At 51.4% G+C, this 23,771-nt stretch overlaps 2 protein-coding genes across 2 annotated transcripts in view; one reads left to right on the top strand and one right to left on the bottom strand.

Moving 5' to 3' along the window:
* COL11A2 (collagen type XI alpha 2 chain) overlaps nt 1–17,313 on the top strand; it is a 105,757-nt gene extending 88,444 nt beyond the window's left edge. The window contains exons 51-67 of the mRNA XM_033141780.1: nt 174–281; nt 588–641; nt 731–784; nt 1,009–1,062; nt 1,259–1,312; nt 3,818–3,925; nt 6,216–6,269; nt 6,406–6,459; nt 9,590–9,697; nt 10,361–10,414; nt 11,005–11,040; nt 11,153–11,206; nt 11,796–12,063; nt 12,850–12,962; nt 13,200–13,268; nt 15,347–15,589; nt 16,753–17,313. Of these exons, the coding sequence (XP_032997671.1) occupies nt 174–281; nt 588–641; nt 731–784; nt 1,009–1,062; nt 1,259–1,312; nt 3,818–3,925; nt 6,216–6,269; nt 6,406–6,459; nt 9,590–9,697; nt 10,361–10,414; nt 11,005–11,040; nt 11,153–11,206; nt 11,796–12,063; nt 12,850–12,962; nt 13,200–13,268; nt 15,347–15,589; nt 16,753–16,899 (1,632 nt within the window). The 3' untranslated portion in view covers nt 16,900–17,313. The remainder of the gene's footprint in view (nt 1–173; nt 282–587; nt 642–730; nt 785–1,008; nt 1,063–1,258; nt 1,313–3,817; nt 3,926–6,215; nt 6,270–6,405; nt 6,460–9,589; nt 9,698–10,360; nt 10,415–11,004; nt 11,041–11,152; nt 11,207–11,795; nt 12,064–12,849; nt 12,963–13,199; nt 13,269–15,346; nt 15,590–16,752) is intronic.
* A 2,724-nt stretch (nt 17,314–20,037) lies between these two features.
* Nucleotides 20,038–23,771, bottom strand: part of VPS52 (VPS52 subunit of GARP complex) — a 34,062-nt gene continuing 30,328 nt past the window's right edge. The window contains exons 18-20 of the mRNA XM_033141779.1: nt 23,636–23,747; nt 22,426–22,544; nt 20,038–20,382 (exon numbers count right to left, since the gene is read on the bottom strand). Coding sequence (XP_032997670.1) covers nt 20,236–20,382; nt 22,426–22,544; nt 23,636–23,747 — 378 coding nt within the window. The 3' untranslated portion in view covers nt 20,038–20,235. The remainder of the gene's footprint in view (nt 20,383–22,425; nt 22,545–23,635; nt 23,748–23,771) is intronic.

The raw sequence follows: 23,771 nt of genomic DNA, 5'->3' as shown, positions 1-23,771 counted from the left end.
ATGAGTTCCTCAAATCCCTCCTTCATTATAATACATTGGCCCACCTGCTGCCCTCCCCAGGGACTGGAGTCCCCCTCCCTCCACACAGCCACTGACATTTGGAGGGTAGACTGTCCCTGGAGCTGGAAGCCCCACTGAGCCGTCTTGCCTCACCGCCATTCCTCTCCCTCCAGGGCCCGCGGGGAGAAAGAGGAGAGAAAGGCGAGGCGGGAGCTGCTGGCGTGGCCGGGCCCCCTGGCGGGAAGGGCCCCCCCGGAGACGACGGCCCCAAAGGAAACCCCGTAAGTGGTACTGCGGGGAAAGAGTGGGGCGAGTCCTGACTTGCAGGGGGGTTGGGTTGGATGACCCTTGGGGTCCCTTCCAACTCTGTGGTTCTGTTCCTATCTCCACTTGATTTTATTTCATTCTTGGGGGGAAGTTCCTTAATATTGGGAAGGGGGCTGTCCTCGAAAGGGTTGGAAAAGGTAAAGTGAAGCCATGTATCTGTTGGGAAGGCACAACTGGGCAACAGGGAGGGAGGGAGGGAGGGAAGGGGGGTGTCTCCCTACTTCTCCGTAGGCCTTAATCTCTATCTTTCACTTTTTTAGGGTCCAGTTGGTTTTCCTGGCGATCCGGGCCCCCCTGGTGAAATGGGACCTCGGGTGAGTCACGGGACCCCTCTCCCTAGCAGCCCTCACGGAAGGGCCAGGATCTGGGCTGACCGTGACTTTGTTTCCCCTCCCGCCAACAGGGCCAAGACGGAGCCAAAGGCGACCGGGGAGAAGACGGAGAGCCGGGAGAGGCGGTAAGCGTTCTAGGTCAGGCCGGAAAGAGGTTCCGGGTCGTCTTCTGCTGGGTTTGGCTCCAGACGTGATGCCTCCTACGAGTTCACCTTCCTCTTTCCCAAACGGTGAAGGGTCTCCCTCGTCCCCTTGCCAGAGTCGTCTCCCCCTTCTTGGTCTTCCTCCTCCTCCCCAATTCCACTCCTCCTCGCCCAACCTGACCCCCTTCCCTTTCTCTCCCTTCCAGGGCTCTCCGGGACCCACTGGTGAGAACGGACCCCCCGGCCCGCTTGGAAAGAGGGTGAGTGGAGACGGAGGGGGGCCCCCCCTTGCATGCCGGGCGCCACAGGGTGGTACCCCTCGTGGTTGGCCCACTAGCCCAACATCAAGAGGGTCCAGGCCCTTGAGCATTGGGGGCCAGAGAGAGGGGGTCCCCTGTGCCTGGGGGCCAACTTGGCATCTCTCTGAGCCCAGTGCCTCGCCTCCTCTCTCTGCAGGGTCCGGCCGGCACCCCAGGCCCCGAAGGACGCCAAGGAGGGAAAGGCGCCAAGGTGAGTTACCTGGTTGCTAGGTAAATGGAAGGGGAAGAAGAAACTATGGGATATCAGAGGAGCCAAGCAGGCCCCTGTGTGTGTGTGTGTGTGTGTGTTTCTGTTGGGGGCTTATACCTTTCTATTTTCCATGTGCTTCTTTAATATTTCAATTTATTTGCCCTGCACTCTAAGGTCCCAGGGCGGGGGTTAGAACAGGGGTCAGCAAACTTTTTTCAGCAGAGGGCCGGTCCACTGTCCCTCAGACCTTGTGGGGGGCCGGACTATATAGTTTACGGAATATATTTGTGTGTGTGCATGTGTGTATTTGAAAAAAAATATGAACGAATTCCTACGCCCCACAAATAACCCAGAGATGCATTTTAAATAAAAGGACACATTCTACTCATGTAAAAACACACTGATTCCCGGACCGTCCGTGGGGCGGATTTAGAAGGCGATTGGGCCGCATCTGGCCCCCGGGCCTTAGTCTAGGAACCCCTGGGTCAGAATAATTTTAATATATTTTTACTGCTCTTTCTTAAAAAATAGATTCCTGCATTGCATGACCCCCGGGGGTTCCCTCCAACTCTGCAGTTCTGTGATTCTTTTTTTATTATTAAAAAAAAATTATTGCATTATTTCGATTCGCAATATAAAAACAGATAAAAATAAAAAGATAAATTAACAAATATCAAATAGAAATACACATCTTATCCAACCGTATACCAAAGCCTTTACAAGATGAAATAAAGTTGCTTATAAAATTATTTAAATCATTTATATCATGCTTTGATCTTTCAAGACCAGTTACTCCGTACCTTAACTATAAGTCAAATTTAAAGAGAAAAGAATGGAGAAAGAAAAAGAAAAAAAGAAAAAAGAAAAAAAGAAAAGAAAAAAAAAACACCACAAAAGAGGAAGAAAAGGAAGGACAGGGGGAAAAAAAGTTATATGATTCTTAACCTCCAGGCTAATCCTACTCCCAGGGGCGTAGGGAGCCACGTTGCCACCCGGGGCGGCAAACGGGGGCATCCCCCTGGGGGCAGGGGCGTGACGTCATCCCGGGTGGTCAGAAGGGGTGCCGGCCGCTTGCGCCCGCCATCTTGGGTAGACTGCGCATGTCCACCCAAGATGGCGGGCGTGAGCGGCCGGCACCCCTTCCGTGCGGCGGCACGGCAAGTTTTAAGGCTGCAGCGCGTGAACAGCAGCACAGACGCTGTGCTGCTGTTCATGCGCTGCAGCCTTAAAACTTGCCGTGCCGATCGCAGGGACGGGGGCCGCCCCGAGTGTCACCCCCCCCCGGGCGGTACTCAGGGCGGCCCGCCCCCTGCCCCCTTGCTCCGCCCCTGCCTACTCCCAAAACTCCTTCAAGGACTTGCATTTCCCCAGCTCACCCCACATCCTGGTCGCTCTCCTTTGGCACACGGCAGGGCGGCACAATCCCAGCGCATGTCTACTCAGGAGTGTAAAGGAAAATCCCAGGTGTGGAACTGCCCAGCCACCTGGCCCTTAGGGATAAGCCCACTGGTTTCTGCGGAGTTAAATAAAATAAGTCCAGCCACTGGAGCAAGGACAGGAGTAAGCCCCAGAGAGGCCCAGGCAGAAGTAATTGCCGGGTGGCAGGATTGTGGCCTGAGGCTGCTCCTCCGCTTCCTCCTGCCCCACCGGAGGGATTTGTAGCTGGTTTAGGGTGGATCTCCGAGCGGCAATTAAAAAAAGAAAACGAAACCCTGAGCTGTAATTTCAAAAGATTACGGGCGAGGGCTGCAAACCGCTTAGGGCTGCGAAAGAGCAGAAATAAAATTCCCTGCTGAGATGAAGTTGGAGCCCTCCCTCGGTTAGGCCACCTTGATTATATATTTCATGGAAACGCAGGCTACAAAATTCTCGAAATAGACAAACAGCGAGAGAGGGCTTGAGAACTAGGCGCTCTGTTGTTGTTTTTTTGAAATGGAACGGCGAAGTTCTGGGATCTTTATCCAGCTCTTCGGACGGCAACGCACCAACTTGCACACCTGCAGGAGACGGAGATGTTTTCCTCTTCCGAGAAAGCACAGCTCAAAAGCCCCACAAGGACCACTTAGCTGTGATTGCAGGGGGTTGGGCCGGATGACCCTTGGGGTTCCCTTCCAGCCCTACAATTCTGGATCTTCCCCCTCAGGAGACAAAAATGTTTTTGTATATGTTGGAAGCTGCCCAGATTCTCTGGGGTAAAACTATTATTATTATTATTATTATTATTATTATTATTATTATTTATATTTTTAAAAATAATGTCCTGCTTGCTGGTTTTTCCATTTGGGGGAATCTGTTTAGCCGCTGTAAGAACAGGCTGCCGGTGGCCTGCGTGGAATAGCAAAAAGAAAAGCGAATGGGTTGTGTGTCTGGGCAAATGCAAAAATATTCCCCAACAAAAGTGAGGGGGCCAGGATTGGCCGCTTTGTGGACTTGTCGAGTCAGGGGGGGGACCCCCGAGGGTCATCTAGCCCAACCCCCGTGACCTGCTTCCTCTTCCCTCTCTAGGGAGAGCCAGGAGCGCTGGGAGCCCCAGGGAAGACGGGGCCCGTGGGCCCTCAGGGAACCCCGGGGAAGCCAGGGACGGACGGACTGAGGGGCCTCCCCGGATCAGTGGTAAGGAAACCGACCCGGACGCCTGGGTTCTCTGGGAGGGGCCAGGTGTGCATGTGTGTTTCCGCTGAAGTCAGGCTCAGTTGGGGGTCCCTCGTGTGGCACAGATGCCGGGAACAGGGTGGCCTCAAAGACCCCCACCAGTGGGGCAGGATTCGTGTCTTGCGGTCCAACCAAATCCCGTTGCAGGACCCTGGGACCGCGGGAGATCTTGTGGGGTGTCAGGGGAGGGGTGCTGCTATACTCCAATTGATGCAGCCCAGAACTGCATTGGCTTTTTTAGCTGCTGCATCACACTGTAGGCTCATGTCAAGTTTATGGTCTACCAAGACTCCTAGATCCTTTTCACCTGGCTTAAGAGCAGTACATGTGAAAAGGATCTGGGAGTCATGGTAGACCACAAACTTGACATGAGTCAACAGTGTGATGCAGCAGCTAAAAAAGCCAATGCAATTCTGGGCTGCATCAATAGGAGTATAGCGTCTAGATCAAGGGAAGTAATAGTACCACTATATTCCACTCTGGTCAGACCTCACCTGGAATACTGTGTCCAGTTCTGGGCACCACAGTTCAAGAAGGATACTGACAAGCTGGAACGTGTCCAGAAGAGGGCAACCAAAATGGTCAAAGGCCTGGAAACGATGCCTTATGAGGAACAGCTTAGGGAGCTGGGTATGTTTAGCCTGGAGAAGAGAAGGTTAAGGGGGGATATGATAGCCATGTTCAAATATAGAAAAGGATGTCATATAGAGGAGGGAGAAAGGTTGTTTTCTGCTGCTCCAGAGAAGCGGACACGGGGCAATGGATTCAAACTACAAGAAAGAAGATTCCACCTAACATTAGGAAGAACATCCTGACAGTAAGAGCTGTTTGACAGTGGAATTTGCTGCCCAGGGGTGTGGTGGAGTCTCCTTCTTTGGAGGTCTTTAAGCGGAGGCTTGACAGCCATCTGTCAGGAATGCTTTGATGGTGTTTCCTGCTTGGCAGGGGGTTGGACTGGATGGCCCTTGGGGTCTCTTCCAACTCTAGGATTCTATGGTGGGGACATGTCTTCTCCTTCTGGGGCGGTTTGTCCAACTTTGGTCCCCACCCTGCACTCCTCAAAGTTGTCAGCATGGGGCAGGGGTCCCAATCCTGGGAAACGGTGACGGGAGCGGAGGGGTCTCGGACCCTCGGGGAGTTGGCGCTTCCACTGCATGCGAAGACAGGCTCTGACGGGACCAAGTCCAACCTTCAAGAAGGCAGAAGAGGAGGAGGAAGAAGCAAAACAACATGGCGGCACCCTTGCAGCTTGTGAGGAGGTTTTCGCGGTTATTGGGAAAGCCGATCCGAGAACCATCTCGTTCTGCATTCAGGGCAAGGCGTGATGGTCTAAGCAGACCGAACTGGGTGACTTTTGGTTCCTGAGTAGCCATATGGGGGCTGTTCCTGAAGCAGCACAAGGAACATCTAGCAGAATATGAAAGGCGGAAAAGCGGAGAAAGGTTCACAACGGAGGTGCCAAAATTACGACTGAAGGTGGTCTCCGTAGAGACCGTTAAAGCCAATGCATAGTCTGCGGGGCATTTTTATGTTAGTAAATAATCCGTTGGTTTTTTTTGGATTAATTCTAATTTTCCTGAAATGAAGCAAAGACCAGAATGGGAGGTGGTTGAAATCTCTACGCTTCACGTGGGTTGCTTCTAAAGCTATAAATAAAATACGTTCAAGCAGAAGTAAAAAAAAAAGAGAAGGCGGTAGAGGGAAGTGGGGGGCAGGTGGGGCTCGTCCACTTGCGAACGGAGACCATCGAGGAGAAGGAAAACTCTGGTCCTAAATCTCCGCTTCCTCGTGAGAAAACAATGGCTCGGGAGCAAACCCCACACAATTCCAGAGCGGAGTCCCTAAGGCGGTTGGGTGGCTCCTTCCGGCATCCCCTGCAGACTTGCTCTGCTTCTCTTCGGACCACGTCATCCAGGCCAAGGGGGGGTGTCTTGTCGTCTGGGCAGCCCAGGACCCCCAGACACGCTGGCCAGGCTTGCGCCCCGGGGGGGGGGGGTCACGAACACAGCCAAAATAATTGGGAGGGGGGGCAGCAGTTCCTGGTCCTTCCAGCTGTTGTGATTCTCCGGCAGTTGAACTTCACCCCTGAAGAAGATGGGGGGTGTGCATTGCAGCAGGGAGGAGAGGGGGCCAAAAAGTGGGGCCTCGTGAGGCCACCGAGGGCCACCTAGAGGGGCTGGGGAGAGCTGCATTTGGGCATTGAGGTTCCGCCCCGACTGAACACTTTTGTCCCCCTCTCTGTCTCTTCCAGGGGGCACAGGGCAAACCAGGAGCGACCGGCCAGGCTGGCCCCCCAGGACCAGTGGTGAGTGTCTGGGGTCTTCTGCATGGCCAGGTTGGGGGGGTGGGATGTGGGGCAGGCGTGACGGCCTCAGGGGAGAGAGCTAAGGGTCCCAACAGTTGGGCCGGTGATGACTTTCGTTCTACGTTTCTTCCTGCAGGGCCCCCCCGGCTTGCCTGGGCTGAGAGGTGACTCTGGACCCAAAGGAGAGAAGGTAAGGTGTGGGTTCCCTCCCCATGGATGAGGGGCAGCAAACATGCGGAGGAAGGCCGCGGGGCACCCACCCACCCATGTGGCTCCCCAAAATTGTGTGAAGCAAGCGCCTAACTGGGTGGGGAGTCGCACCAGAGTCTTGCTTCTCTGTTGACCCACAAGATGCCACATACCTAACCCCTTTGGTCTCTTAAGTGGGGAACACCAAACTCAGCCAATACGAAAGGGACCCACTATTTGAGTGATCTGATAAAATCCTACGCTAAGAAGGGCCTGCACACCAGCTCGATTTCATGCCATCTCCACGGCATTCTTACAGGGAGTATTTTCCAATACTCCTCTGGACCTTCGACCATAGCTGTCAACTTTTGGATTTCAAAATAAGGGATCAGCAGCCTCACCTATGATGGTCACATGGCAGTGGTGGGCGGAGCCAGAAGCAAAAGTGGGCGGAGCAGCTAGAACGCGGCAAAATATTATATGTTTTAATGCCGATGGGAAAAGATGCCGAGGCTCCACTCTGGGCGCAGCAGACCACGGCCACCAGGACCGGAGCGGAGAAGATGCTGAAGATCCTGCCTCGTCCCAAGCCCCACATCCCTCCGCTCCGGGCTCCCTTCCCGCCACAGCAGCAGCAGCTGCTGCCGCAGCCACATGTGGTTCCGGCTGCCCGAGAGCCGCCGAGGAAGAGGCGGAGCCGGCGACAGTCCCCTCGCCTGCCTCTCTCTCTCTCCTCTGACGTTCCCCCCGCCCACCCTCCCGCCCAGCGCAGGAGGCCGAGGCGAAGCTCCTGAGGAGAGCGAGCATGAGGAGAACTGCTCCCCCAGCACCCCCACCCCGTGCCGCCCGGTCCTCTCCCCCCTCCCCACACGCCTCGCCCAGGAAGGGAGCGCCGCGGCTCGGACTTGGCGCCCAGGGCACCGGCGAGCTGCGGGCGCCGAGCTCAGACGGGCGCCGCTGCTGCCTTCTCCCACGAGGAGACTCCGCTCCTCTGGGCGCCGTCCATGCCACGCAGGCACCCCCAGAGAGCCCTTGTGGCCGGGCCGAGCCTCGGGCCGAGCTGAGGCCACCTCGGTAGGAACCACCACCACTGGCGACAGCGCCAATGCCAATGCCGGGCGCGCATTCAGGCACGAGCCGGGTGGAGCCTCGCGCGGCAGCCACAGGTGCAGCTTCTGAGAGGCGCGAATGGCAGCGCGGGGCCAGCTAGAGGGGCGGGCAGCGCGTTGCTCGGCAGGCCTGCAAGGCGCACGGCCGGAGGGCAGCGAAACAAGCGCGTTTCTTTGCAGGCCTGCTGAGCATTCTCACACAACCCGGGAATATACGGGTTTTTTAGTCATCCGGGACTGCAGCGGGAAACGCGATTAAAAACGGGGGGATCCCGGACAATATGGGATACTTGACAGCTATGCCTTCGACTCTGCCCATGCAACAAAGGAAAGATAGAGGACTTTATTCACTTTTTCCTCTACTGCCCATTATATGTCTCAATAAGACCCAGGCTTGTCCCTCTAATCCCGCCGACTATTGCCAGGGACATTGACCGCATGAAATACTTACTGGCAGATGCCAACCCCTTGATTTCACGTGGAGTGGCCATCTATACATTGTTGTTGTTGTTCAGTCGTTCAGTCGTGTCTGACTCTTCGTGACCCCATGGACCAGAGCACGCCAGGCACGTTATACATTAGAGGCCCTGAAAATCAAGACCACCTTTTCAGCAAACTTGCCTTAGCCTTAGTCCCATGTATCTTCCTGACACGGACACTGTCATCATGCCCTGCTATTACTCTCTATTTTATTCGTATTATCCAATTGGATTTTACATCCAATGTTTTAACTGTATCTGTAATATTCTTGTTATAATCGCGCCAGGCCACTGCCTGGTTTTTTACTAAGTGCTATGGCCATATGGCTAATGCAATAAATAAATAAATTGATTGATTGATTGTGACGAAAGGGACCTTGCAGCCTCCTTCTGGCTAGGAAGCTTCCCCTCGGCGTTCAATGGGCAAAAATGGACAAATGGCAGGCCCAGTTTAATCTGTAGCTTGAGATGGGTGCTTTCCAGGTTTCTCTTGGGAAAGTGAAATTCACTAGACCAGGGGTCAGCAAACTTTTTCAGCAGGGGGCCGGTTCACTGTCCCTCAGACCTTGTGGGGGGCCGGACTATATTTTGAAAAAAATAAATAAATGAACAAATTCCTATGCCCAAAAATAACCCAGAGATGCGTTTTAAATAAAAGCACACATTCTACTCATGTAAAAACACGCTGATTCCCAGACCGTCCGTGGGCCACATTTAGAAGGCGATTGGGCCGCATCCGGCCCCCGGGCCTTAGTTTGGGGACCCCTGGACCAGACCGTAAGTGGCTTGGGATCTGGAAAGTAACTCGATCACAGGTCGGTTGCAAACTGGAAACCGGATTAAGTCATAAATCGCTTGCAATCCAGAAACTGACCGCAACATAATCCAGTTGCAAACTGGAAATTAACTAGACCGTAAGTTGCTTGTGATGCTGAAATTGACTAGACCGTAAGTCGCTTGGGATCTGCAAAATTGCCTAGGCTGCAGGTTGCATGCTATCTGGAAATGGACTAGACCGTAAGTGACTTGAGATCTGGAAATTGACTAGACCATAAGTGACTTGGGATCTGGAAATTGATTAGACCATAAGTGACTTGGGATCTGGAAATTGACTAGACCGTAAGTGACTTGAGATCTGGAAATTGACTAGACCGTAAGTGACTTGAGATCTGGAAATTGATTAGACCATAAGTGACTTGAGATCTGGAAATTGACTAGACCGTAAGTGACTTGGGATCTGGAAATTGACTAGACCGTAAGTGACTTGGGATCTGGAAATTGACTAGACCGTAAGTGACTTGGGATCAGGAAATTGACTAGACCGTAAGTGACTTGAGATCTGGAAATTGATTAGACCGTAAGTGACTTGAGATCTGGAAATTGATTAGACCGTAAGTGACTTGCGATCTGGAAATTGACTAGACCGTAAGTGACTTGCGATCTGGAAATTGACTAGACCCTCAGTGGTTTGTGAAGCGGTCCAGTCCATTTCCCCACCCGCCTGCCCTGGTGCCCCACCAGTAAGTGCCGCCTCTCCCCCCAGGGACACCCCGGTCTCATTGGCCTGATCGGACCCCCAGGAGAGCAAGGGGAGAAGGGAGACCGAGGCCTGCCTGGCCCACAAGGCACCGCGGGGCAGAAAGGAGAAACGGTGAGTGTTTGGGGGCAGAGATGTGGGGCGGGCAGGATCCAAATAAAACCAGAACAGCAAATGGAGGACCCTAACCCCTGAACCATCAGGGAAACGCCAAGAGGAAACACAGGATAAAGGAGAATTTGTGGTCAGGGGAGGTTGTCTGCCTGCCTGTCGAGGATTCTTTATGCTCTGCTGGGGTTGGGCTAGATGACCCTTGGAGGTCCCTTCCAACTCCAGGATTATACAGAGAAACAACCCTCCGTCCTACGAGATGGCGACACCCACCTGAGTCTTCCTCCGAACACACTTTTGTGCCACCACTTGTTACTTTTCACTGTTTAAAATTGTTTTTTTAATTCATTATTTTTTTAAAATTCTGTATCCTTAGGGTGAGTGAAGGACAGGCAGTGAATAAATGAATAGGAATGAGAATGCAGATAATTCGTCGTTGTTACTCGTCTGCGAGTTTTATTGACCTTAAAGGTTTCTCGACAAATAAATAAGACTGAAATCTTGTAGTGAAGCCGATTCCGGTCGCAGCAAAGAAGCGAAGGGCCGGGGAGCAGACAATGGGGGGTCGGAAGTTGCAGGCAGAGGGGTCAGCTAGGACTCCTGGGTCCCCTGAGATGGCATGGCCTTGCCCAACTGACCCTTTCTCTCTCTGTTTCCCCCCCACAGGGAATACCCGGTCCGACCGGACCCCTTGGACCCGCCGGACCCCCTGGTCTCCCCGTAAGTGAGCCTCTCCACACACACCCCCTTTGCCCTCCTCACATTCCCTCCCTGTGTGGCATCTTCTAACACCTTAAAAAAATTAATATTTTCATATTTATACATTTCACAAATTGCTTTTCATATTTATACATTTCACAAATTTTGGACATTTCAAAAAAAGTTGACTTCCTTCCCCCTCTTTCTGGGGTCCCTTAAATTTATTCCGTAATATCTTCCGCACGTCCAAATCAACTGAATTTGCTCCTTTATTCGTCTGCTTTAGTTATGTAACCTTTATAAAACTGCGGGTTATTGCGATAAACCCTGCCAATGGTTTTTATCCGTAAATATCCAATAAACAATTTCCACTCTTTTGTAAAAAGTTTGCTATCTTGGTTTCCTATTTTTCCAGCAAGTTTCGCCCCTTCTGCACATTCCGTGAGTTTTTGTATCCGTTCTTCCTTTGCTGGGACTTCTTACATGAATAAGTTTCTATACGGTTTGGGTAGTTCTGCCCCTATAATTCCCAAAAGGTATTTCTTACAAAGGTTATTTTGAACATCCTTTTCATTTCCTTATATCTCATTTCCTCCTCCTCCCTTCCTCAGGGTCCAGGCGGCCCCCCGGGTCCCAAAGGAGCCACGGTAAGAGCCTCCCCACACATTGAGCCCCCCACCCTCTTGGGGGGAGAGGCGGGGCGAGGGGACGCCCTTCTTTCCCTCGCGTGCCGCTGACCTTGCCAAATTCCTTTTCCAGGGTCAAGCGGGACCCAAAGGTCAGCGCGGAGTCCCTGGTCCCCCTGGACGGCCGGTAAGAAAACCCCACACATTCCCCGCTTCCCCACACATTCCCCGCTTCCCCCAAGGTCTGTTTGTGGCTGCTCCTGGAAAACTGTGTTGTTGTTGTTGTTGTTGTTTAAAAATATATATATTCGTGGTGAATATTCAGTTGGTAGCGCTTGAGACTCTTAATCCCAGGGTTGTGGGTTCGAGCCCCACGTTGGGCAGAAGATTCCCGCATCGCAGGGGGGGGTTGGACTAGATGACCCTGGGTGTCCCTTCCAAACCTGTGATTCTATGGTGGTAATAATAAGAGCGGTGGGCCTGTTGGACTGGGTTCTGGTAACCAGGATTCCCCAGCCAGCCACCCGCGCTGCTGCCCTCTGCCGTCCTCAGGGCAGCCAAAAGGAAGCCCCTCTCCAGGGTTAAACGGTGGAACTCCCTGCCACCGGAGTGGCTTTCAAAAAGGATTGGGCGAGTTCGCGGCCGCGCTCTCGACTCGGAGGGGAATGTGGCCTGAACGGCGGCTGCCGGAGACCGCAGGAGGGGTGAGGGCTCTCGAGTTCGAATCCTGGCGGGCGGGTTCTGTGGTTCTCACGTCCTCCCGCTCTCCCGCCCAGGGACCCCCCGGGGATGTGATCCAGGCGCTGCCCATCCAGAGGGCCAAGAAGAACAAGCGCTCGGTGGACGGCAGCCAGCTGGTGGCCGAAGTGCAGCCGCTGTCGGACGGGGCAGGCCAGGCGCCCTCGGAGGGCATGGAGGAGATCTACGGTTCCCTCAACTCCCTGCGGCAGGAGATCGAGCAGATGAGGAAGCCCCTGGGCACCCAGGAAAGCCCCGGGCGGACATGCCAGGACCTGCAGCTCTGCCACCCGGACCTGCCTGATGGTGGGTGGCGGGTTCAGGTTTATTCTCTACACCCTGCCCATCTGGGTGGTGGTTTTTCCAGCCGCACTCGAGTTGCTCTGCAACTCCCATGAGCTCCCAGCAAGCGCAAGGGATGATGGGAGTTGTAGTCCAATGTCTACAGGTGGGCAAGACCGCTGGCAGGGAGTCACAGAAGCGGCTGGGTGAGGCTTTCCGGCCCGTCCTGCCCGAGCCACCAAAGCGGCAGGTGGGAGGTGCGATTCCTGCCTTGCAAGGAGGCAGGACTAAAGAGCCTCGGGTAACTCGCGTAAGTGAGCCCGGCTGCATCCTGTGGGATGAAAGCAGCCCAGGGTTCCTGGCCTGTTTTGTTGAAGCAAGAGGAAAATTCCTGGAGGCAAAGATCCAAGTACAGTTTGATGAGAAAACCCCAGCAGGGATTTAAAATCTCAAAACATGCAGCGGTTCAGTGTGGAAATGCAGGCTGTCGTCGCCATTCAGGTTCCTTCCAAAGTCCCCCCTCTTCCCTAAAAGACCATAAATTTGGTAACCTAAAAATTGGTTTACTTACAAACTCTGCAAAGGTCAGGTTCATGCGCTTTTCCGTGCAGCATTCAGAAAAAGTTGCGCAGCTGTGAGGAATCCTTTGCTTTAATGGAACCTCCAGACCCAGAGGTAGTCTATCTCGATTCCTTGTTCTTTGGCCACTGGGCCCCCCATGGCCTGACTCAACTGCTGCTGCAAGGCTTCTCTGATGTTCCTTTCTCCTTTTCTCTCCCCTCCCCAATTTTTTTTAATAATAATATCCAGGCGAATACTGGATTGACCCCAACCAGGGCTGCTCACGAGATTCCTTCAAGGTCTACTGTAATTTCACGGCCGGCGGAGAGACCTGCATCTTCCCCAGCCAGGAGATTCGAGAGGTAAGAGGTGGACTGGATTACGGGGGGGTGCCTGCAGTTTTGGGGTGAGCGGATTTCCTTGCTTCCACCGGAGAGAATCCATGGACAACACAAGGGGAGACGGACAGCGATATTCCCGTGACGGAAACCCTCCTCTGAAACGATGCCTGCTGCCCTCCTTCATCTTCTTCTTCTTGCTCTTCTTTACAAATGGAGGTGGCATTCCAGCAGATTTACCTCTTTCTCTCCTTTTCCCAGGTGAAAATGTCCACGTGGGAGAAAGAGAAGCCTCAAACCTGGTTCAGCCAATTCCAGAAAGGCAGGAAGGTGAGAGAAGAATTGTGATCCAGGGGGTTATTTACATGCTGTACAGTGACCCCACCAGCGTCTCTGGGGCTCTGCAGTCCAAAAGGAATCATAATAATTAACAATAAAAATAAAAATAAAAATACCCCACTAATCTGATTGGGCTGCCAATAATTGCATCAAAATTTAAAAGAAAACAACGCAAGATGCTAATAATGTTTAAATCAAGGCGAGGTCCTTCCCCCGACAAGCTTTTGCTGCTAGTTTTGCATGGAAATTATTATTATTATTATTATTATTATTATTATTATTATTATTTGTACCCCGCCCATCTGGCTCCCTTGATGGTAATCTCCGGAAACTGGCCAGATAACAGGTAATCCATATGAAACGTTTTTGTTTTTGTTTTTTTTTAATTTTTAAAACAAGTTTTTATTGAAATTTCTTTAAGATAATACAAATAATAATACAAACACAGTCTACACAATTACAAAAGGCAATTACACATATGAAACGTTTGTATATCCTGCCTATTTCTCCTGCGCAGTCCCCCCCCTCCTCATTTAATACTCACCACAGACCTGCCAGGTAGGCTGGGCTGAGAGAAGACAGTGACTGGACCACACACACACCCCGGACTGGGGGATTTGAACCCGTGTCCTAGCCCAGGGGTCGGCAGCCTAAGGCCGCGGCCCACGAGGGTCCTTTAACCAGCCCAAGAGCCGCCCCCGAACCGAGCCGCACGCTCAGTGAGTCCCCGCACGCTGCGCTAAACCGGCGCGGCGCGGGGTCTCGCTTCTGTGGCACCAGAAATTGCGCGTGCGCAGACACCGGAAATCGTGTCTGCACAGACGCTGGAAATCGCAGGCGTGCGCGCTTACGCATGCGTGCGATCCAGCCCACGGAGGGATCTCCGCTGGAGTGAACCAGCCCAGGCGAGGTCAACCTTGCCGGCCCCTGTCCTAGCCTGTCTGCGACACCCCCACCGGCTCTCCTCCGAACCTCTGCCCAGCAGAAACTGGGAGCAAAAGGGCAGCCCCAGGCAGAGTGTGTTGCAGCAGTCTAGCCTTGACTCCTTGTGAAAGTATGTGGGTCACAAAGCCTTTGACCCATGCAGTGCTGCTGCCCAGAGCAGTAATCTATCAGCTTTACGATGTAATCTGACATTTATGGCCGCCCGGCCCGCTTCTCTTCCAGGCTGCGCATTTAAGGCTTTCCGACAATAGCAGATCTTAGCGCAATGACTGGGTGGCATCTGGTCTGCGCCGCACCGTATTTTTTTGCTCCATAAGACGCACTTTCCCCCTCCTGAAAAGTAAGGGGAAATATCTGTGCGTCTTATGGAGCGAATGGTGGTCCCTGGAGCTGAATTTCCCAGGGGCCAAAAGAGGATCATGCTTTTTATTTTACAAAGAGAAAAAGGGGTGTTGAAAGGACCCCGTTCAGCAGCTGATCAGCAAGAGATCGGGAGAGAGATAAGAGTCCCGCCTCCCTTTCTGCCCCGCCCTCCATTATTGAATGTGCTGCAGAGGGAGGTTGTTTGTTTCCCCAGCGACATGTGACTGGCCGATTAGATTATCTGTCTGGTAACTGTAGAAAAAGCTCCCTTTCCTTTAGAAGCTGCAGAAATGTGAGCTGAACCCCATAAAAACAGGGCTTTTCCTCCTTGCTTTTCCCCCTTTGCAAAAGGAGCTTTGCTTTTTCCCCTTTGCAAAAAAAGCTGCAAATCTTTTAGCTGATCCTAAAAAAAAACAGGGCTTTTCCCTTTGCAAAAAAGCTGCAAAACTTTTAGCTGATCCTCAAAAAAACAGGGCTTTTCCCTTTGCAAAAAAGCTGCAAAACTTTTAGCTGATCCTCAAAAAAACAGGGCTTTTCCCTTTGCAAAAAAGCTGCAAAACTTTTAGCTGATCCTCAAAAAAACAGGGCTTTTCCCTTTGTAAAAAAGCTGCAAAACTTTTAGCTGACCCTCAAAAACAGGGCTTTTAGAGGAGGAAAACCAGAAAAATTATTCTGAGGCACCCAGCATCAGAATGCCTACTGATACACAGTGAACTCTGTTTTGACCAGAAACCTGACACTCCTTTTCTCCCCCTCGCCAGTTCTCCTACTCAGATGCCGACGGCAACCCCCTGGGCATCGTGCAGCTCACCTTCCTGCGGCTCCTGAGTGTCTCAGCCCGGCAGAACTTCACCTACCACTGCCAGCGTTCGGCCGCCTGGCACAGCCGCGGGGAGCCGGCCCCCGGGGGCTACCAGCGCGCCCTCCGCTTCCAGGGCGCCAACGAGGAGGAGCTGAGCTACGACAGCAGCCCTTACGTCAAGGCCCTGCGGGACGGCTGCGCGGTGAGTCCTGCCCGGAAGGGGTGGAGTCGGGCAGGAGCCGGGTTCCCTGAGCGGGGGGCACCCGGGGGCCACGCTGTGAGGACAGGAGGCTTTGAGCAGCTGATCCGGGAGGGCTCTTTGTACGCTCCGATGGAGCCTCCGGGGGCAGAGGCAGTCTATCCAGATTCCTTGGGGGTATTTGACCACTTTGAGAAGGGGATGCTGGTCTAGGCGGACCTTTGGCCCGATCCAGCAGTCCTTATGACAGAGTGGGCTGGTGGGGGGTCGCTTTGCGGGAATTTGAGGGGAGGGGCTTCTGGCACAAAGCTTTCGCAGAGCTGAATCAATGCCCGGCCTTTGCTGAGCATTGTTGTGGGGAGACTATCCGACAGCAGGGACCCATCCAACTATGTGATTCTAAAGCAGGTTTTTGGGTTGTTGTTTTTTTTTGGGGGGGGGGGCAGATCTATTTTTATGCCACTTTTTATTCAAATAAATCCCTAAGCGGCTTACAAGCAAAAGATAAAAATGACATAATGGAACACCACAAATACAGCATAAATCATATAGAATACTTAACAAATCGTCAGTGAAACAGTCAGAAATAAAACAATTACTGCCCTGCTAGATCAGTGGTTCCCCAACTTTTTTTGGGGGGGCTGCCCCCCTGGTTCAATGAACTCCACCCAAACAACATAATTCAGAAAAGCAGTTTGCATGACATGCTAAGATAATAACGCAACAAAATTCAAAGCAGTGGCCATAAATGGTACATTTGTTCAAAACTCAATTAAAACTACTTAGTTTAACTATGTAGAGAAAATGGATGGATTTGATCTGGGTCAAAGACTTTGCCGTTAGAAAAAGGAGGGTTCCCCCCCCCTTTCATAATATAAAGCGGAGGTATACAATCTGACTGTAGGTTTCATTCCGTTCCTCAAAATATACCGTAAGTTTATTTTACGGTTTACCAGTTTATATTTTGAATTAGATATATACGGGGCACCAAAATCTTTTCGGTGCGTAGGGCCTCTAAAGGTCTTTGTCTCACACCGGTCTGAAGCTGCAATGTTTCTGAAGGCCAGTGGAAAGGTTTTTCTCGCACTCGGACCCCGCTTGCGGGTTTCCCACCACGTTGGCCACGTTTGTCCTCCTGTTCTCACGCCATCTCCTCTCCCTCGCAGACGCGGAAAGGATCCGACAAGACCGTCCTGGAGGTCCACACGCCCCAGGTGGAGCAGCTGCCTTTGACGGACGTACGCGTGGCGGACTTTGGGGAGCCCGGCCAGAGGTTCGGGTTCGAGGTGGGGCCGGTCTGCTTCCAAGGCTAAGGCGGCGGAAAACCATGCACACTTCACTGAGCCCACCCACCCCCCGACCCCGTTTGCCCTTGGTCTCCGGAGGGACCCCTCCCCACCCCACAAGCAGTGACGGAACAGGATCCGGCCTCTCTCCACCACCACCCTCAAGACACAGACACAGCGGATCCGTCGCCAACCAACGGGAGACCGAGGAGCATCGGGGGTCCGGGGCGGGGGCTCCAATGCAGACCAAAGAGAAGTGGACAGTTTTGGAACAAGCCAGATGATATTTTATCGCCAAAAGAAAACATTCCTCCTCCCCGCCTCTCCTCCACGGGTAGCGGGTTACAAAGCGAAGCCACCTCCCCAAACACACAGGGACCCCTCCCCACTGTAACTCTTTTTCCGCTGAACCCACTACTCTAACCCCACCCCGTGCCTGATCTCATGGCTGTCTATTCCCCCCCCCAAAAAAAGCACTAAAGCACCCCTTTTCCTATTCCTATTCTTGTACCTGTTTTCCGACCTCACCCACCACCCCTGTCCCAGCTCCCCAACAGGTAACACAAGCCACAAGCCTTTTCCTGGGGCAATCCCGTCACCCCCTAACGGGCACCAATTAAGCCACCAGACACGGAAACCCCACATTTCCAGGAGGAAACCGGGGAGGGGGGGCCAACAGGCTACAGGAAACTGCTTGTGGGCTGGAAAGAGGCAGCTGGAGTGAACAACTTTGCTTGTCTCTATCCCAATGCACAGAGCATGGGAACCAAGCAAGATGAACTCAAGCTCCCATTACAAGGTGGCAAATGCGATTGAATAGGCACTGCTGAAACCAGAAGGGCTAAATGACACTGGGTGGGGGTAAACTTGGTACAAAAATCCCCCCCCCCAGTTCAGAGACCAAGAGCAGAGAGGGGTCCTCTTAACTTTCTTTTTTTAATGATTCTAAAACTAGACACTGCCCCTGGGAGAGGGTTCCCCCCTTTTGCACAAATTAGTGTCCTGCCAGGAATTCAGCCCCCCCCCTTTCAAGCCCCTCCCCAGTGTTCTGCGTGCTTCTAAGAAGCGTCTTCTGCCTCCCCAACTTCCCCTCGCCCCCCCCCAGAGTAGCTCCAAAGACCAGAAAGGAAAACTGTGTGTTTTGTTTTAGTTTTGTTTTTTATAAAGAGAAAAAAATAAAAATAAATTAATTATATTATTTAAAGGAGTGGATATAAGAAAAAGAGACTATTCTCATCTCCTGGTGCCTTTTTTTTTAATGGAAGACGGAAAAAGGCGAGTTTCACATCCAGTTTTTGGTGCTTGGGAAGTTTAAATAATAAATTTATTTTCTCTCGGCCGCCTGCAAAGTTTTTTTCCCCTTTTCTTTTGAAAGGGGTTTCCCCCCTCCCCGCTCCACACAAAAGCTCCTCCGTGGCTTTTTTGTTTTCTTAAAAAGCAAGCGAGGGGCTGCCCCCCTGGTGCTGGAAGCAGGCGACCCGACCCTGTAATGTTTTGTAAGTAATTGTTGAGATTGTATGGTGCCTAAAATAGATCATCTATAATTTTGCTGCTTTCTTTGGCTCCGTTATTATTTCCTCGTCTTTGCTTGGAGTTTCACACCCCAGTGCGAATCATGCACCCTCCCAGTTGAGGGTCAACTAAAGCCTTCTGCAGGGGGGTTGAGGGAGGTGCCCCCCCAGGTGTCTCTGTGGGGAGGGGGGGTGGCCTTGATTCCTAATGCTCCACAACAACCAGTCTCTGGATCCAGCGAACCGGTGGGCAAGCAAGGAAGCTGAAGGCTGGGAGATTCAGGGCAGATGAAAAGGACTTAGGCACACAGGGCACTGTTAACCTGCGGAACCTGCTGCCACAAGATGAAGCGACCAACCTGCATGGCTAATAGGATGGCTGTGTTCTGCAGTTCCCAGCAGAGGCAACAAAACAAGTTTGCAGATGACACCAAATTGGGAGGGGTGGCTAATACCCCAGAGGACAGGATCACACTTCAAAATGACCTTAACAGATTAGAGAACTGGGCCAAAGCAAACAAGATGAATTTTAACAGGGAGAAATGTAAAGTACTACACTTGGGCAAAAAAAATGAAAGGCACAAATACAGGATGGGTGACACCTGGCTTGAGAGCAGTACATGCGAAAAGGATCTAGGAGTCTTGGTAGACCAGAAACTTGACATGAGTCAACAGTGTGATGCAGCAGCTGAAAAAGCCAATGCAATTTGGGCTGCATCAATAGGAGTATAGCGTCTAGATCAAGGGAAGTAATAGTACCATTGTATTCCGCTCTGGTCAGACCTCACCTGGAATACTGTGTCCAGTTCTGGGCACCCCAGTTCAAGAAGGATACTGACAAGCTGGAACGTGTCCAGAGGAGGGCAACCAAAATGGTCCAAGGCCTGGAAACGATGCCTTATGAGGAACGGCTTAGGGAGCTGGGTATGTTTAGCCTGGAGAAGAGAAGGTTAAGGGGTGATATGATAGCCATGTTCAAATATATCAAAGGATGTCATATAGAGGAGGGCGAAAGGTTGTTTTCTGCTGCCCCAGAGAAGCGGACACGGGGCAATGGATTCAAACTACAAGAAAGAAGATTCCACCTAAACATTAGGAAGAACTTTTCCTGACAGTGAGAGCTGCTCGGCAGTGGGATTTGCCGCCAAGGGGTGTGGTGGAGTCTCCTTCTTTGGAGGTCTTGAAGCGGAGGCTCGACAGCCGTCCATCAGGAATGCTTGGATGGTGTTTCCTGCTTGGCAGGGGGTTGGACTGGATGGCCCTTGGGGTCTCTTCCAACTCTAGGATTCTATGATTCTATTAAATGCTTCCGAATATCGGTTGCTGGAAACCACGGCTCTCGTATTCGAATCCTGCTTGCTGGCTTCCCACGATAGGAATTTATTTTATCACAGGATCCCAGGGCAGATTGCAGGGATCCGGTTGGCCACTGTGAGAGCGGGAAGCTGGACTGCATGGGCTCCCACTGGCCTGATCCAGCAGTCTACCGTGTCCTCATCCTTCGCACACAAATACACACAGACACGCCACCCCTCTCTTGTTCTCTCGGGGTTGGGCTAGATGACCCCTGGGCCCCCTTCCAACGCTGCGATTCTCTCGCACAGAAATAAACTCCCTCTTTTCCTCCCGGCAATGAGGGGACGGATCCCAGGTGTGAGTTGCTAGAGAATTTATTTCCACTGTACAAAGCAAGACAGAGAGACAAACGGGAGACGCCGTCCCCAAACAGGGCTGCCCCGCACCCCACGGAGATCACAGAGTGATGAGGGGGGGGGGGAAGCAGCGATATGACCTCCCCCCAAAATAAACACAACCCGCCATGCACAAAACCAAGCAACCCCCCCCCCCCAGCTCAGAAATTGGGCTTGTGCTTCTTGACTTCGACCATCAGGTGGTGGATGTTGATGAGCTCGGAGCGGACGGGGAGGGCTTTGAGGGGGGCCAGCGCCATGACCTTGTGGAAGCGGTGGTAGTACTGGATCAGCTGCGTCAGAGCGCCCTGTGGGGAGAGAGGGAGGTCGGGGGGGGGTTAGATAAGAGACACGGGGTGCGGGGAAGGTCACAGGCACCCCCACCACCACCCCAGAGAACACACAAGGGCACAGCCCAGAGCCCCACACCAGCAACAAATAAACACCCCGTGCTGAGCGCTGTGGGGGGGGGGGTTCGGCTGGATGACCTTTGGGGGTCCCTTCCGACTCTACAGCTTTGCGATTCGACAAGCAGGAAGCAACTGGGGAGGTTTTTTGTTTTATTATTTTTTATTTTTTTAAATTAATATTTATTAGACTTTTTCCAATTATACCGTATATACGTGAGTATAAGCCGACGCAAATATAAGCCGAGGCACCTAATTTGACCACAAAAAACTGGGAAAACTTATTGACTTAAGTATAAGCCGAGGGTGGGGAATGCAGCAGCTACTGGTAAATTTCAAAAATAAAAATAAATACCAATAAAAGGCTTGGAAAGAAAGGGTCTCTTACAGGGAGGGCTCAGGGGGTAAGGGGGCATATTGTGGGTACATTTCAGGGGGCAAGGGGAATATTCTGGAATGGATTAAGGGGGAAGGGGGCAGATTCTGGGAAGGTTTCAGGGTGAGTGGGGCATATTTAGGGAGGGAATGAGAGGCAAGGGGGCATATTCTGGGAAAGTTTCAGGGTGGGCAGTTTCTAGGGTGGGCAGAGCTGGGATGGGGGAAGGGGTTAAGAGGGAAGGCTTGGAAAGAAAGGGTCTCTTTACAGGGAGGGCTCAGGGGGAGGGGGCATATTCAGGGAGGAATTAAGGGAGCAGATTCTGGGAAGGTTTCAGGGGTTGATAGTTTCAGGGTGGGCAGTTTCTATGGTGGACTGAGCTGGGATGGGATGGGGGCAAAAGCAACAGGCTCTCTGGGGCTGAGCCGGCTCGCGCGCCTGCTCGATACTTGTCCTCCTCCTGCTCCCGCTGCCCCTGTCGCTACCTCTGTTCCCCTTCGGGGAGAAGGGATGGGAGGAGGAGGAGGAGGCGATCCTCGCACAGAGCAGGCACAGGAGGAGGGATCAGAGAGCAGGCACAGATGGTGGATCGGCAGGGCAGGGGAGACAAGCAGGATCCCATTCTTGCCGCTTGTCCCTTTGCAGCCGCCCGCTTCACCTGAGTATAAGCCGAGAGCGGCTTTTTCAGCCCAAAAAATGGGCTGAAAAAGTCGGCTTATACTCACGTATATACGGTAACCAAATTACAATCAAATTACAACACATGATTAAATTTTCCAAACCCCCCTTTCTCTCACCAAGAGGAGCATGCCAAACAGACCCCCCTCTCACTGGGGTGAACACTTATGATTTGCCAATTTAATCACTTACAATACACATATCATCTTAACCCCCGAGGACTTCCCCGACTCCCACCCGTCGACTCCCAACTTAAACCTAATTTACAGTTATTGCCAGTTAATCCCCATACTATTTCCTCTCCTTCTTACATTTACTAATATTTCTTACAGAATACTTTCCCAATATACAAATCTATTTCCTCCTTTTTAACTATCCTCCACACTCACTGTATTTCTGAGCTTTCGTTGTTTATTCCCCAATCTATTACAACAGCCTATTTAGGAATGAATTGACCTTAAAGTCCTTCCCCCCTTTATCTCACCATTCATTTTAAGACCATATCATTATCCATTGCCATACCATATGTCAAGCCATAATAGCAAGAGAATTTCCACTAAGTTCATAAATTTTGCGACTGGGGAGTTTTTTTTTTGGGGGGGGTGTTTGTGCACGAACCATTTGAAATTGGGTGGGGGGAGAGCCGGGGGGAATTTTAAAGAAGATTTCTGGGATCTGCGACTGGGGGACCTCAGCCAAATCCTGCCCCATTCTCTGGGGGGGGGGGGATTTAGGGGAATATCTGGACACACTCACGAGGCTCCTTCTTCCCCTTCCTGAAGTTGCACGGGGTACGGCTTCCACAAGCCAAGGGTCTGCCCTCTTTCTTTTCAATGGGGGTGTGTGTGTGTTGTGGCACCCATTAACCCTTCCGCGCCCACGAGGCCCACCTGGATGATGGTGGTCCCGTTCTTGAAGTTGGTGAAGGATCGCATCACGTCCTGGCTGAGAGACTCCACCGCCGCCTTCCAGGTCCCCGCGAAGCCGCGCACCAGCTGCGTCACCCGGGCTGAGAGGGGGAGGGAGCATGGAAGAGGGAGGTTTTTTTTTTAAGAAGAGGTCAGACGCCAACTCCTGCGTTGCGAGGGGGGTGGGCTGGATGACCCTCGGGGGACCCCCTTTCCATCCCCACAACTCCATAAATCGCTCAGTCGGTAGCAAATGAGACTCTTACCCTATCAGGGTGGACTTGATCTAAATCAAATCGATTTAAATCACTTGACTTGATTTAAATCTTCCTTTTTTACAGATTTAAATCTTCTTTTTTTTACAAAAAGACTCATCCTTGCTGGTATAATCTTAATATTTACAACCGGATGAAGGTTTCCTTTTTTTGGAATTTTCGGAGTCGTTTTTACAGTCATATCAAAAATTACTGATTCGGTTATACTATCAGAAATACATAGACCGATAATAACGACATTATTGTGAGGTTTAGTAAATTAACTGTTTATATATGGACAATTTTTCTGCTGTACTTTATTGGAAGGAGAAAACTAATCATTTCCTTAATTACAATTTATTTAACTGAAACAATAACATTATATCATTACAGTTTCTTAACTGATGTGGTTAAACATTTTTAAAAAAACTTAAGATTGAGTTTTAGCACACATGAAAAACTTAAAACAAATCCTTGTTTCCTGGTGAACAGCCTATGGACTACAGGTATAATGTAACTTAAATAGAAAACTATATTTAGAAAGATTTTTCCTCCAAAAGCATTTTATTTTAAAAATCCAATTTAAACAATAATAATAATGGACTACAGGTATAATGGACTACAGGTATAATGTAACTTAAATAAAAAACTATATTTAGAAAGATTTTTCCTCCAAAAGCATTTTATTTTAAAAATCCAATTTAAACAATAATAATAATAATAATAATAATAATAATAATAATAATAATAATAATAATAATGTTTTAAATTAAAAAAAATCTGATTTTTAATTTATTTTTAAATTGTTTTTTATCCACCCTGGCCATGGGTTGAGCCAAATATTCTCTGCACTGCAGGGGGTTGGGCTAGATGACCCTTGGGGTCCCAACTCTAGGATTCCTGCCTCCTTGCCTCCTCCCGCCTGCCAGGCCCCTCACCTTCCTCCCCGCGCAGCCTCTCCATCTGGCCCCGTTCTGCCAGCGCCTCCGCCTCCTTCACGAAGGCGATCATCCCCCCAAAGCCGGGTGCCAGGAGCTCCTCGATGAACTCCTGGAAAGGAGAAAGGGTCGGGGG

Source organism: Lacerta agilis, chromosome 2 (assembly GCF_009819535.1).
Source record: "Lacerta agilis isolate rLacAgi1 chromosome 2, rLacAgi1.pri, whole genome shotgun sequence".
NCBI classification, from domain to species: Eukaryota; Metazoa; Chordata; class Lepidosauria; order Squamata; family Lacertidae; genus Lacerta; species Lacerta agilis.
The sequence above is the reverse complement of the archived record's forward strand: the minus strand, read 5'-3'. Positions and strand labels throughout refer to the sequence as shown.